The following is a 14,266-nucleotide window of genomic DNA, read 5'->3' as shown; positions in this document are numbered from 1 at the left end:
CACCTTTCCTGCGCAAGGCCAATTTATTGAAGAGGTCCGACATCAGGTTTCCACCGCTGACCGCTGCACCGACTGAAAAAAAAAAAAGATGATTGTTACAGGGGGAAAAAATAGCGTTTTCTGTAAATGCTACAGATAACAGGACTTCCGAAGATTTGAGAGTAAAGACATTTATATATAAACAAAACAAAAAATCAGTTTCCACAAAATATTAAGCAGCACAACCATTTTCAACATTGATAATATAAGAAATGTTTCTTGAGCAGCAAATCGCAGAAATTTTGCATTTTAAAATATAAAACAATTATTTAAAGGCCCAATATGTAAGATATTTGGATTAAAATATCCCAAAACCAATAGAACCTTGTTATATATTTTGTTGACTTGTGTACTTGCATTATCCCATATGTTTCCAAGAATGTTTAAAAAAGCTATTTTAATCAGGACACGAACCGTGTCCATGCGTCGCCTATCAATGGCATCATACCCGCGTTACCCTCAATTTCCGGTTTTATTTTGCAGAAACCATGGAAACACCAAAGACGCTTTAATATTAGTGCTGGGCAATCGATTAGTCATGATTAATCGCATTCAAAATAAAAGTTTGTGTTTACATAATAAAGGTGTGTGTACGGTATATAAATATTATGTCTAAATACACACCTTCATGTATATATTTTTGCATGTATATACTGTATATATTTATATAATTTATCCTATATATAAATATACATTTGTATGTAAATAACATTTTTCTTAAATATATACATGAAGGTGTGTATTTATATATACATAATATTTATATATCGTACTCGCACCTTTATTATGTAAACACAAACTTATATTTTGGATGCGATTAATTGTTTGCCCAGCATTATTTAATATATTATGGGTTTTATTAGACAGGTGAGCAACTGTTTGGATACATTCATTGTCAGAAAACTAATCATTGTTATATAGCTTAACAGAGTTAGTCTTATTGTTTAAAACTTGTTTTTTTTTTTTTACAGTGAGTACCATGTTTTACCATGCTTAATATCGTTCAGTGTGCAGCGAGTGTCTTATAGTAGCCGCCGAGTTAACGCACAGAGTAGCATTAAAACATAACTTTCAACACACTCAAATGTCTCTAATATGATAAAATAGCGCTGAGTTACCCCACATACGCATGAGCGGAAGAAGCGGAAGCTGTCGTCTGCATCATAATAAAATCAAGCTACACCTTTGTTTTGAATATGCGACTTCTAGCAGCAAAAAAATACATATTGTGGCTTTAAAATTGTAATCATTTTTCACATTATTACTGTTTTACTGTAATTTTGGTGCAGCGTTGGCCAGCATAAGAGTTTTTTCAAAAACTTTAAACAGTAGTGTAACTTTTGAACAGTTGTGTATCTTGCATTCAAATCATACAAATCGCTTTTATTGTGTTTTTTGACCTTTTCGGAGACTCAACAGCATCCGTTCTCATTAAAACAAAAAGAGCAGGGTGAATTTTCTGCTAAACATCTTCTTTCTTTTGTGCTCCTCAAAAGAAAGAAAAGCCCTTTCCAGTGCCTGTCTCTGTTATTTTCTGCAGCAAACAGACATATTTCAGGAGAATAACAAGAATATTCAATTATGTTCTCTCAAATCTTAACTGTGGCATTTACTCTCACCCAAGCCCTAAATCATGAGTAATTACCTCTCAGAGATGACTAATTCAAAAGACCACATAGTTTATCCATTGATATTATATCAATGAAGAACTTGTCTTAAATATCTGAGACTTTGTGAGTCCAGAGCCAGTCGATTTCAGAGCAAATGTCAAGCAGATTTAAAAAGGCTTAATAGGGCAGATTTAATGAAAGTAAATTTCTCTTTTGACCTTTCCAAATACCACGCCGCTCTTCCTTATTTCAGTGATGCTGAAACAATGAATTTCTCTTGTTTTAATAAAATGAATACTCTTGTACTCTTATTATATTGATCTTGCAAATTAATTTCAAGTGCATTTTTACATATAATCTGGGTGGTTGCCAGGATGTACCTATGTATTTACTAGGGTTGTTTCTAGGTGGTTTCTTACTGATCCAACCCAAGTCTGTACATATGGCTTGGATGCCATAGGATTTTTTTATGCTTGCCTTAGCAAACACTTTCTTACTCTAATAACAGTTTAGCTAATGTTAACACCCTTTAATTGATCCTGTTTGACAGTATGCACGGCCTGTTTTTAACACAGTGTAAACACTGGTGGCGTCTGACCTTGCTCTTGTTCCTTCTGTTTCTTCTTCTCCCTCTTGCGCTCCTTAACATTGCGGAGGTTTGCTTTGCCAATACCGCCAGCATTTCGGATCGACTCCAGCAGGCTGGCTCGCCCGTCCGACGGCTTTAACACCTCAGTAGGGGCGCCTTTCACCACACCTTGTAAACACAAAGACAAAAGAATGTGGTTGACACACTAGCAAGTTAGAAAAGTTAGATTTGCTTTTTTAACTATCACTTTTATTCATCAAGAATGTATTCAATAAATGAAAAGTGACAGTAAAGGCATTTGTAATGTGAGATTTACATGCTGTTCTTTTGAGCTTTCTAATCAACTATTCCTGAAAAAATATTATCACAGTTTGCTCAAAAGTATGAAGCAGCTTTTTCAACTTTTTTCAACATTGATAATAATTAAAAATGTTTCTTGAATAGCAAATCATCATATTAGAATGATTTATGAAGGATCATGTGACACTGAAGACTGGAGTAATGATGCTGAAAATTCAGCTTTGCATCACAGAAATAAATTGCATTTGAAAATGAATTAATATAGAAAACATTCTTAAGTGTAATAATTAATTAGTGCTGTCATTTCTTCTGTAATTAATCGTGATTAATCGCAACTAACATTAATGTTTTTAATATTTTTTTTTATATTGTAATATTTTCACATTTAAATCTCCAGATTAATGGGGACCCGTGGTGTATGAAGATAGAAATGGATCATTCTAAGGTAATAAAAACATAACGGTTCATTATAAATTATAAGAAAACATAGTTGTGTATATTATATTGCATTTCTGTCAATAGACCCTCATAAATAGTACACACTGCACCTTTAAATATAGATTAATCCTTATTAAAGCCTCAAAAGTTCAGTCAAGAGCAGTGAGTGGTTTTCTCTTTGTCTTTTGTTCTTTGATTTGAGTTAATGACAGACAGCAGCAGTTTTATTAGGCTGCTGTCACTTTAAAGGGATCCCACGGTGTTAAGACTTGTATGGCTTAATATAACATAAATGAAGTCTCTTACTGAAATATGTAGTAGAAAACCCAAGAAATAGCTATTTTTACCACAACACAACTCGAAAAAATGTTTCAGAGTTAAACAAAACCAATGAATTGCTTTGTAATTGCATTTAAAACACACTTAAACACACGTGCACACAAACTCTCACACACACACACATCCACGCACTGTTGGCGCACACCCGCTCAATCAGCTGTAATGTTATATATGAGGTTGACTTGCCTAATTTGTCACCTGGTTCCGATTCGGCAGGCCAACACTCTCCCTGGCTGAATCCGAAATTGCCCCCTATACACTCAAATAGGGCATTATTTGAGGGGGCAGCCATTTGTAGTGGTGTCCGAAACCATAGTGGACGTTATTGAGTGCACTCATTCAATCCCACATTGCACCGCAATAACGAGTGTACAGCCGATGTACACACAACGGCTGTTCAAATTCACTCACTCGCTTTTATTCACTCCTTCAAGTGAACTGTATTAGTGGACAAACGTAGGGAATAGTGATTGAAGTTTTAGGGGGCGATTTCGGATTCAGCCCCTGTTGTGGAGACTGATGAGGGCAGCACATAACAAATTGCGACTGAAACAGAGCGTGCGCCGATCTGTTGGTGTGTGTGTGAGAGAGTTTGTGTGCATGTGTGTTTGAGTGTGTTTTAAAGGTAATTACAAAGCAATTCATTGGTTTTGTTTAACTCTGAAACATTTTTCGAGTTGTGTTGTGGTAAAAATAGTTACGGGTAGCGCCAGTTGATTACCGAGTGCAACCATTCTACGTCATCGACATAAAACGCAAACAAAATGGCGCCGCCCATTGTCCAAACATGCAAGGGATTTTTTAAATAACGTAGATCTTTCATGGGTTTTCTACTACATATTTCAGTAAGGGACATCATTTATGTTATATTAAGCCATACAAGTCTTAACACCAGGGGATCCCTTTAAGACCTGAAGCGGATCCAGATCCGACACTCATCACAACTCTTTAACTCATTTAAGACTGTGCTTAAGAGGATACTCGACAAAGCGGATATTTTGGTATACTTTTGTGTGTTTTTGTCTGTTCAAGTGTGAAAGAGAACTCAACGTGGCCACGTCCAGATTTAAGTTCCTATTTTTGCGTCCTATGAGTTTAATAGCATTCGAATGAATGATAGTGTGATCATATACTGTAGTACAGCCAATGGATGACAGATGCTGCGTAAATGTTTTTAAAGTGTTAAACGGAAAAAATTAATCGCATGTGTTAACACGTTAATTTTGACAGCCCTAGTAATAATATTTCACAATATTACAGTTTTTACTGTAATTTTGATCAAACAAATGCAGCCTTGGTGAGCATAAGAGACGCCTTTCAAAAATATTTTAAAGACATTGAATGGTAGTGTATATGGACAAAAAAAAAGATTGTTTTGTTGGGCAGAAGGCAGAAATAAGTTTAGGTTTTGTACACACTACACAGTCTAAAAAAGTTACAAGAAAGTAGACCAATATCAATTCAATATTGCACTGGCATCATCACAGTCGGTTTGTCTGACAAGCAATAACAATACAATTTTATGAAATCCTAAAAAATGCAATCATCTGAAAATAAATCTTACTTGTGGGAGTGGCTTGACTTGATGTGTCAGTAGTGCATTCTGGTGTGATAGGTGGAGGCGGGGGTGGAGGGGGCGGGGCTGGAGAAATTCCAGGAGGCGGGACCGGTGCCTGGGTTGACTCTGGTGGAGGAGGGGGTGGAGGCGGCGGAGGGGGAGGAGCCTCAAGTCTAAAATGAGAGTCTTAAAAAACAACAAACAAATAAGAATTTAAAAAAAATGAAGGAAAACATAATTGACACTGCTTAAAGGGGTCACATTATACACTTTTATTAATTTTGTGTTTATAAATATAAAAATAATGATTTGCATATTTCAAAATTTCATTTCTTACAATATGACCTCTTTAATTTTAAAATCTTCCATAAAAGAATGTTAATCCCACCGGATCCACTAGATTCATCATGATCTGTGCCAAACGAGGGAAGTTCAGGGATGCTGTTGCTGGATGGAACGGATGGTGCGAACCCTGGCCCGAGGTCAGCGCTGTACATGAGGTCATCAGCGATGCCGGGTAGGTCAGGCAGGTAAGACGGCACATCGATCTCCGGCACTTGCCCCAGGTCTGGCACATAGAAATAATTCTCTGCGGTCTGAGAAGAAAGCGTGACAGAGACATAAGCAATGCTTGCGTCCTGTTTTCAGTTTATTGCTTTAGTATAGGTGTGATTGAACAGCTCACCTGTCTTTCCAGCTGCTCTCTCTTGGTGATCGACAGCGGTGCATCAAATGGTTTATCTTCCTTTTCCGTCTCTAACGTGGTGTGTGTTTTAGTTACAGCTCCCGCCAGAGGGTCAAGAAACACATATTTCTTATAGCTGAAAATACACATAGCGATGATTATATGAGCGTTAATAAGGTTGCTTCGCCTGCACAGCATTCAGTCAATATGTGTAGGTGTGTGTGTACTCACAGGTTCTCTGTTGTGTTGAACAGCAATAAGGAGCTGACTGAGTTGACATTTCTCGGCAGACTTCCCAAACCCTCCTCTGTCTCATCCTCAGAGCGCTTCTTAGTGTTTACGCACACTGGCAAATACATCGACTTCTCCTATAAAACACATGTGTTGGTAATTTCATGAATCATTTTAACATAAATTTGTGTTGATAGTTATACACTGTAATTTGATATTACAAGCCTAGTGTTCAAGGTTGTTAAAAAACTACAAGGAGCTTCTTAAAAAAAAGAGTTGAATGATGAAATTCACACAAATATCCTCAATTTTGAATTGAACAACTTTTAAGTGCTTGTGTGGCTTTAAAAATTCAGTCGAAAGCAGATTGTTGCCAGACAAGTGAACTGTCCAATGGAATTTTTAAACTCGATGTATAAAAAAATTTACAAAACAAACCAGGAAAATGTTTTTTCAAAGTGCAATTTAAAATGTGATTTTTAATTTAATATTTTGTGCATTTATTTTATTTAATTAGATTTTAAAACAAAGTCCATTTAAATATGTCCATTTATATTTCAATTTAAAAAGTAATTGATTAATTTAATATTTTAACTACATTTTAAAACATTAATTAAATAAGCAGTTTTCCATGTCTTTTAATTTGTCCATTTAAAAAGCGATTTATTTCCATTTTAGGTTTGAATTATTACCATGATTTTTGAGAAAAAAGGAAAATCACTTTTTAAATGGACAAATGGAAAGACATATTTAGAACATTTTAATTCATGTTTTAAAATGTAGTCAAACAAAAAATAAAATATGAATTAAGAAAAAATGATTAAAGACAGTTTACTTCCTCTCTTTATTTTTTTATGGAAAACTCCATTAATTTATACAAAGGAAATAATTATGATAAGTCTTTCCAATAATCCATTACGAAAGTATATACAAGTAAATTCCATGTATTTTTAAAAGAAAAATATGATCCATATACTCTGGATAGTGAGCATGACAGGAAGGAGGAGGATAAAGGCAGATGACTGATTTTTTTTTCACCTGTAAGGCCTTGTCATCCAGTGGGCGGAGTTTGCTTTGAACTTTAAAGCGAGGCCGCTTTTGGGATGCGGGATCAACTGCACCCGTAAAGATGGAAGAATAATCCTGCAGTTTTTCTGGTGCGGGGTATTTGGCACTGGAGAACACCTACACAAAAACATCAAACATATAACCAATCCCCTATAATGCTTTTTTGAATACTACCTTTTGTGCACTGTGTAATATAGATGTTGGTGAATGTAAAATTTTTTAAAGATCAAAGTGCACGACAGATAAAGTTATTGTCTCCTAAAAGAAAGAATCAATTCTGAACTGCTGAAACGAGTGGTCAGTAATTCCAGTCTCACTTCCTGAGTACATACATACGTAACAATGTAACAAATTTGCATAATGCCAGCATACAGTGTCCTATTTTAACAATCTGAGTGCATGGTCTAAAGTGCACGGCGCAAGTGCACTTAGGGCATGTCCGAATACACGTTTGCTAGTTTAATGACGGGAAAAAATGGTCGGCACGCTTGGCACATGGTCTAAAAGAGTTGTCCCTATTCTCTTTATGAAGGTGTGTTTGCGTAACGTGCAATAAACCAATCAGAGTCTCATCTCCCATTCCCTTAAAAAGCCAGTTGCACTTGCGCCGTGGCGGAATCACTATTTACATGGTGGAATTTGCGAGCGGAAAGACTGAACGCTTCTCCAGAGAGGAATCCTTTTAGTTTTAATATTTAAAAATGTTTGTGGGCTGCTGCGTGTACGCGCGTTGCGCACCCACCTATTGGCGCATAGTACTAACGCGCCCTTTAAATAACAAAAAAAAACATTGACTTTAGACCACTTTCAGTTGGTCAATGGCGCAGTCTATTTCAGTTGCCTCAAAATAGCAAAGCGCCAACAATGCGCCTGAACACACCTCGTTTTCAGACCAGCATGCCCATGGGCGCAAATGCATTTGCTATTTAAACAACGTGGCGCAGGACGTGAAAAATGATAACTGTGTCGGGCTGAAACTAGCAAAAAACACTTGAGTCACGCATGGCGCTGCATTGCGCCGGGTGTATGATAGGGCCCTTCGTGTGCGATCTTGTTCCCAGCCTTTTCGCGTCCTGCTCTGCTCCAAGCTTTGCCATGTCCTCCACCCAGCCTTGTGCTCAAGCACTACTCTAGCTTCTGTGCTGGAGGCCTTGGTGTTTTTTTCCCTAAGGGGTAGTTGTAGTTTGTCTTTTGTTTTACTTTATCTAAATAAAGAATACCGAAGTGCCTCTTTTCATTTGGGTCCTAACTTCCTACACCAACCTTGTCACCTATGCATATTCACATGCTGCTCCAGACAGTTTCTGCAGAATAAGTTTCTCTTTTACACTGTGTGACTGACTGGCAGATTTTCTGTGTGTCTGAATCATCTGCATCACCTTTGTGGCTTTCTTGCTTCCTTTGATCTTCTGGACTCTGGCCTGAGCCAATTTGATCCGGTCTGTGACGGACTGAAGGTGTGCACGGTTCTTCTCCACGCTCTGAGACACCCTGTCAAAGACAAACCAAGTCAAAAAATGTCTGCCGAATACAGGTGAACATATTTAGGTCAGACCTTCACTAAAGTGTAATCTCAAATTCAATCCTGAACTTAATTGAAACTGTTTTGCCATGAATCCACTTTAAACCAGTATGTTTAACTGATATTTAACTATTCATATGTTCAATCAACACTTATCATTTCGATTTCAAAAATTTAACTTTCAATCTTCCTATTGCCTTGTCAAACAATTAAACATATTTAATAAACAAACAGTTTTTTCTGAGTGAAATCTATACAGCATTAAGTATATATTTTGTATCTTTAATTTGTAGTGGTAAGGTACAAGTGCATTATTGCTTTTATAAAACAGTATAGATGTTATATAAATAAAATATATATGTACACATTACCGTTTTACCGTAAGAAATTATTTTTTTTATTAAGTATGCATTAAAATAAAGACTTTTATAATGTTGTTTTATAATGTTATACATTTTTATAATGTAGAGGATTTCTATTTCAAATAAATGCCTTTTCTTTTGAAGTTTCCATTCTCCAAGTAATTCTGAAAAAGAAATATCATGGTTCTGTCATTTCATTTTCATTTTTATGTATACAAATTTGTATTTATACATAAACACATAAGGGCTGTAAATCGATTAATTGTGATTAATTGCGTCTAACATAAAAGTAAGTGTTTACATAATATATGTGTGTGTGTATATATATATATATATATATATATATATATATATATATATATATATTTCTGTGTGTGTGCGTGTCTTTGTATATATACTCATACACTCACACAAATATACATTATATACGCTGATCAGGCATAACATTATGACTGGGGAAGTGAAAAACACTGATTATCTCTTCATCACGGCACCTGTTAGTTGGTGGGATATATTAGGCAGCAAGTGAACATTTTGGAAGCAGGAAAAATGGGCAAGCGTAAGGATTTGAGCGAGTTTGACAAGGGCCAAATTGTGATGGCTAGACGACTGGGTCAGAACATCTCCAAAACTGCAGCTCTTGTGGGGTGTTCCTGGTCTGCAGTGGTCAGGATCTATCAAAAGTGGTTCAAGGAAGGAACAGTGGTGAACCGGCGACAGGGTCATGGGCGGCCAATGCTCACTGATGCACGTGGGGAGCGAAGGCTGGCCCGTATGATCTGATCAAACAGACAAGCGACTGTCGCTCAAATTGCTCAAGAAGTTAATGCTGGTTCTGATAGAAAGGTGTCAGAATACACAGTGCTTCGCAGTCCACCGCTGAAAGAGGCAACAGTGGGCACATGAGCATCAGAACTGGACCACGGAGCAATGGAAGAAGGTGGCCTGGTCTGATGAATCACGTTTTCTTTTACATCACGTGGATGGGTGCGTGTGCGTCGCTTACCTGGGGAACACATGGCACCAGGATGCAATTTGGGAAGAAGGCAAGTCGGCGGAGGCAGTGTGATGCTTTGGGCAATGTTCTGCTGGGAAACCTTCCATTCATGTGGATGTTACTTTGACACGTACTACCTACCTAAGCATTGTTTCAGACCATGTTCACCCTTTCATGGAAACGGTATTCCCTGGTGGCTGTGTCCTCTTTCAGCAGGATAATGCGCCCTGCCACAAAACACAAATGGTTCAGGAATGGTTTAAGGAGTGCAACAATGAGTTTGAGGTGTTGACTTGGCCTCCAAATTCCCCAGATCTCAATCCAATCGAGCATCTGTGGGATGAGCTGAACAAACAAGTCCGATCCATGGAGGCCAATTTACAGGACTTAAAGGATCTGCTGCTAACATCTTGGAGCCAGATACCACAGCACACCTTCAGGGGTCTAGTGGAGTCAGACGGGTCAGGGCTGTTTTGGCAGCAAAAGGGGACCACACAATATTAGTTATAATGTCATAATGTTGTGCCTGATCGGTCTATATAAATAAATACTTAGTAAAAACAGATCCAAAGCACGCACATCAACGGCAAAACGATTTTTAGCTCAAAATGGGTGCTCAACATGAAAAAGTCAGCTCACCACGGCTCCAAAACATGTAAAAATGTAATGCTCGACTCCCACACAGGTGGTAACGTTTCGAGCGCTTAAAGCGTTACCACCTGTGTGGGAGTCGAGCATTACATTTTATTTAAATAAATAAATACTTGCCACTACAATGGCCTTTATATATCAGCAATGATCAGCTGAATTTCACATCAAATTCTGCAACAACCAGGACCAATGGCAAACTTTGCAGCAAACTTCTCCAAACAACGGTCTGAATGATAAGCCAAGCAAATTGAGTACTGCAGCGAGCCATGCAGACAAAACAGCTCCTATACTCCGATCTTCTGGCTCTATGACAATGCCATCTGTCTTGGCTGGTTAATGCCTTTTTAATACACCTATTGTAACCCACTGACCACATTTCTCTTTCGTTTGTCCATTGTACACTTCTTCTGTGGACAGACATCACAAATGGAAAAAAAAAGATCCCTTGATTGCATAAGGCAGCTACAGTATGGCAGCCTGAAAACATAAACAAAATGCATTGGGAATGAGAGCATAATTGTGCGTGTGTACAGTCCTATCATCACTACTAAGTGTGCTCTTCTGTAGCCTGTGGCACTACATGCTGTCTAAAAAGACCCTCCATTAGAAAAGGAGGGAAAATGACAGAAGAATGACTAAAAGAGAGGGGGGAAGGAGAGGCTTAATGGAGCTGACCTAGAAACGCACTGCTTCACCACACACACACAAATATGTTCCCTGGACCCCTACGTGCCATGTTGTCATGGTAACGCGGTGGATGGTTTTCCAGTCTGTTCAGCTGGAATTAGCATATTTGAGCACTCACTCCCTCACAACTGCATCTCATGCAAAACACACACCTTTCATTGTATTTCTCTCTTTTGTTATTTTCACACGGTCTAAACACACTCTCTCCTTCAAAAGCCAGGCCCAATAATAAGAACGGCCTGGGCCAGTGTGAGGGTGTTTTGGGCCCATTGATGGAGCTGTCACTTACCTTATATGACCAGTGCCGTGTTTTCACTATATCTTTTGTTTTCATGTACATGTGTTTTAATGCCTTGCACACATAAACATTTGCTCTGCGTTATGCACTGAAATGTTCATTCTAGAGGTATTTTGATGAACTTGTCCCAACAAAACTGTATGAAGTGAGTGGAGCGAAATTAGAGTTGCACTACCATTCAAAAGCTTGGGGTCGATATGTTTTTAAAAAAAATTTTTTAAAGGAAGTTTCTTTTCCTCACCAAGGGTACATTTATTTGATTTATTCAAAAATACCGCAAAAACAGTAATAATGTGAAAAACGGACTTTTCAGCATCCTTACTCTAGTCCTCAGTGTCACATGATCCTTAAGAAATCATTCTAATATGATGATTTGATGCTCAATAAACTATTATTATGATCAATGTTGAAAACAGTTGTACTGCTTTTTTTTTTGTGGAAACCATTCCTATATATATATATATATATATATATATATATATATATATATATATATATATATATATATATATATATATATATATACAATTTTTTTTTCTTCTTCTAAGGATTCTTTAAATATTTTGATAATTTAATAATTTGAAAAATAAATATTCTATATTATAAATGCCTTTACTGTCACTTTTGATCACTTTAATGCATCATTGATTAATAAAAGTATTAATTTCTTTAAAAACAGTAGTGTATAATGTCCAGCTGAAAATCATCTAATAAATTATTTATAGTAATTATTTTGTAAATAACTTAAAATTATATGAAATATATATTTTTGACATAAAATACATTGTTAAAATAAATATATTTTTAGCAACATATGTTTTATGTGGTAAAAAATAAAAATATTTAGTAATTTTTTTTGTGGCTGTGCCAGTGAAAATGTAAAAAAATATTGAAATTGTTGAATGTGAAATGTTTTGGCAAATAGCTGTTTCTATCCAAAGTTGCGATTGATTTAACTTATGATCAAAATTGGAATAATCGCATAAAACAATTGCAAATAAAGCACTGTTTCCATCCCATGTGTTCAAGATAACAAAATCGCCACTTCCTGGGATATTGGTGCAAAATATCTATAATAAAAATGGAAGAAGCCACTGTGGCTCTGTTTCCGTACATCATAACTGTACGAATCTCAAAGCGTGCAGACGAGACGCAATAAACGCTGTTATATTGGACGCCTGGTGTTTGGGAATGCAATCGTGTGAGAAAATTTTAGGAGGTTATTATACCTAACCATTTTGATGATTTCAGAATAACCAAACCAACATTTGAGATGCTGTTGATTGGTCCGCTGGTTAGTCCAAATATCCAAACACATCCACTGTTTTTAGCTGCGCATCGAGGGATGTATTCGGTAAACGTATTTACATCATAGTTTATGAGCATCTTCTTATAAGATAAGAATTGTATCCGCCTCAATTGAGTGCATACATTTTTTATGCACATATCTAGAAATGATGTGTATCTTGGAGTTTCCATCCAGTGTTTTCTTATGCGATATCCCAAAATGCTCATAAAAAGAGTTGAATGGAAACAGCTAATGTTAAAAAAAATAGAAAAATCCATATTGTTGAGACCCGACTTAAAAAGTAGCCTTCATATATAGTGTTTGCGTGTACTGCTGATAATCTAGACATTCTAAAGCTTGGTTTTACAGACAGGGTTTAGATTAAGCCAGGATTAGATCTTAGTTCAGCTATGACATTTAAGTAGCTTTTATAAACATGCCTTAGAAAAAAACATTACTGGTGCGCATCTTGAGATAAAACAATGGTTGCTTTCATTAAAAACAGCTCAAACATGCATTTTAGTCTTGGACTAGGCTTAAACCTGGTCTGTGAAACCGGGGGTTGATCCACAGCTCTGATCTGCAGAAAAACACTCTGTACTATGAATGTGTATAAATGTGTGTACAAACCTAGTAAAGATGTCTGTTGATATAGTTTCCAGGTACTGTAACGCATCTGTGATCTGATGGACAGCCTCTTCCCTCCTCAGGTCCGGCTGGATGAGCGGTACGGAGTATACCTGTCCCTCCAGGTAACGTTTCTGTGTCATTCTACACATACATACACACATACACAAACCAACAAATCATTCAATCTGTGTATAAATATGTCCCTGAACCACACGTTAAGCGTTAAAACAACAGTAGATAAATTGAAAGGGCATAATATATACAGTTTATAATCTAGTGTTATATTTTGCCATAGTAGAAGCTAACTTGATGATATGTGTTGTTCAATAGTTGGTATGTTATACATGTATGACCTAATACACTGCAGACGACAGGCTACTGAACAGGCTACTATTTGTTGCAATGGACACTGGATGGAAATGCAAAGTTAACTTAATATCCTCTGGGATTTATGTTTTTGCCCCCTTTCATCACAGTTACATGGGTCACGTACCTATATCCAATCTAGAAGACTTTAATCTAGTCCAGCAAAATGAAACAATGATCCAGCCTTAGAAACAAACCCAGAGGCTTAACCAAATGACAGTCACATGATGACTCGCACACAGGGTTGGATAAAGTCGAACAAGCGGTGTTATGTTGTATGTCGTGTTTTGAGTGTATAATAGCAATATGAAAATTATCTGAGGGGAAAAAAAGGCTGATTTCGACAATGATTCTCATTAGACCAACACAATGTAAGCATTCTGCTATCTTCGGTGCAGACAACACACAGCAGCAAGAAAATCAAAGGGGTGCATATGCGATGTCTATGAAATATTGCTATAAAATAAATGCAAATAGAAGGGAACACCGTACCTGACCATTTATATGCCAAAAAGCACAAACGTTCAGAAGCTTGAAGGCGCCCGGAGTCTGTCAGGATCAAAACTTCCGCACTCAAAGATCACGTGACGCCTGACGTCGGAGCGTAA

General features: G+C 36.9%; 1 protein-coding gene across 1 annotated transcript in view; it reads right to left on the bottom strand.

Moving 5' to 3' along the window:
• Positions 1-14,266, bottom strand: part of wash1 (WAS protein family homolog 1) — a 15,180-nt gene extending 914 nt beyond the window's left edge. Inside the window, exons 1-10 of the mRNA XM_079825349.1 lie at positions 14,151-14,266; positions 13,293-13,433; positions 8,237-8,348; positions 6,828-6,974; positions 5,790-5,926; positions 5,559-5,694; positions 5,262-5,469; positions 4,880-5,059; positions 2,248-2,406; positions 4-72 (exon numbers count right to left, since the gene is read on the bottom strand). Coding sequence (XP_079681475.1) covers positions 4-72; positions 2,248-2,406; positions 4,880-5,059; positions 5,262-5,469; positions 5,559-5,694; positions 5,790-5,926; positions 6,828-6,974; positions 8,237-8,348; positions 13,293-13,433; positions 14,151-14,158 — 1,297 coding nt within the window. The 5' untranslated portion in view covers positions 14,159-14,266. The remainder of the gene's footprint in view (positions 1-3; positions 73-2,247; positions 2,407-4,879; positions 5,060-5,261; positions 5,470-5,558; positions 5,695-5,789; positions 5,927-6,827; positions 6,975-8,236; positions 8,349-13,292; positions 13,434-14,150) is intronic.

The sequence above is a fragment of the Gobio gobio genome (assembly GCF_949357685.1).
Source record: "Gobio gobio genome assembly, chromosome: 9".
NCBI lineage: Eukaryota > Metazoa > Chordata > Actinopteri > Cypriniformes > Gobionidae > Gobio > Gobio gobio.
This window is presented reverse-complemented; position numbering and strand designations above follow the sequence as displayed.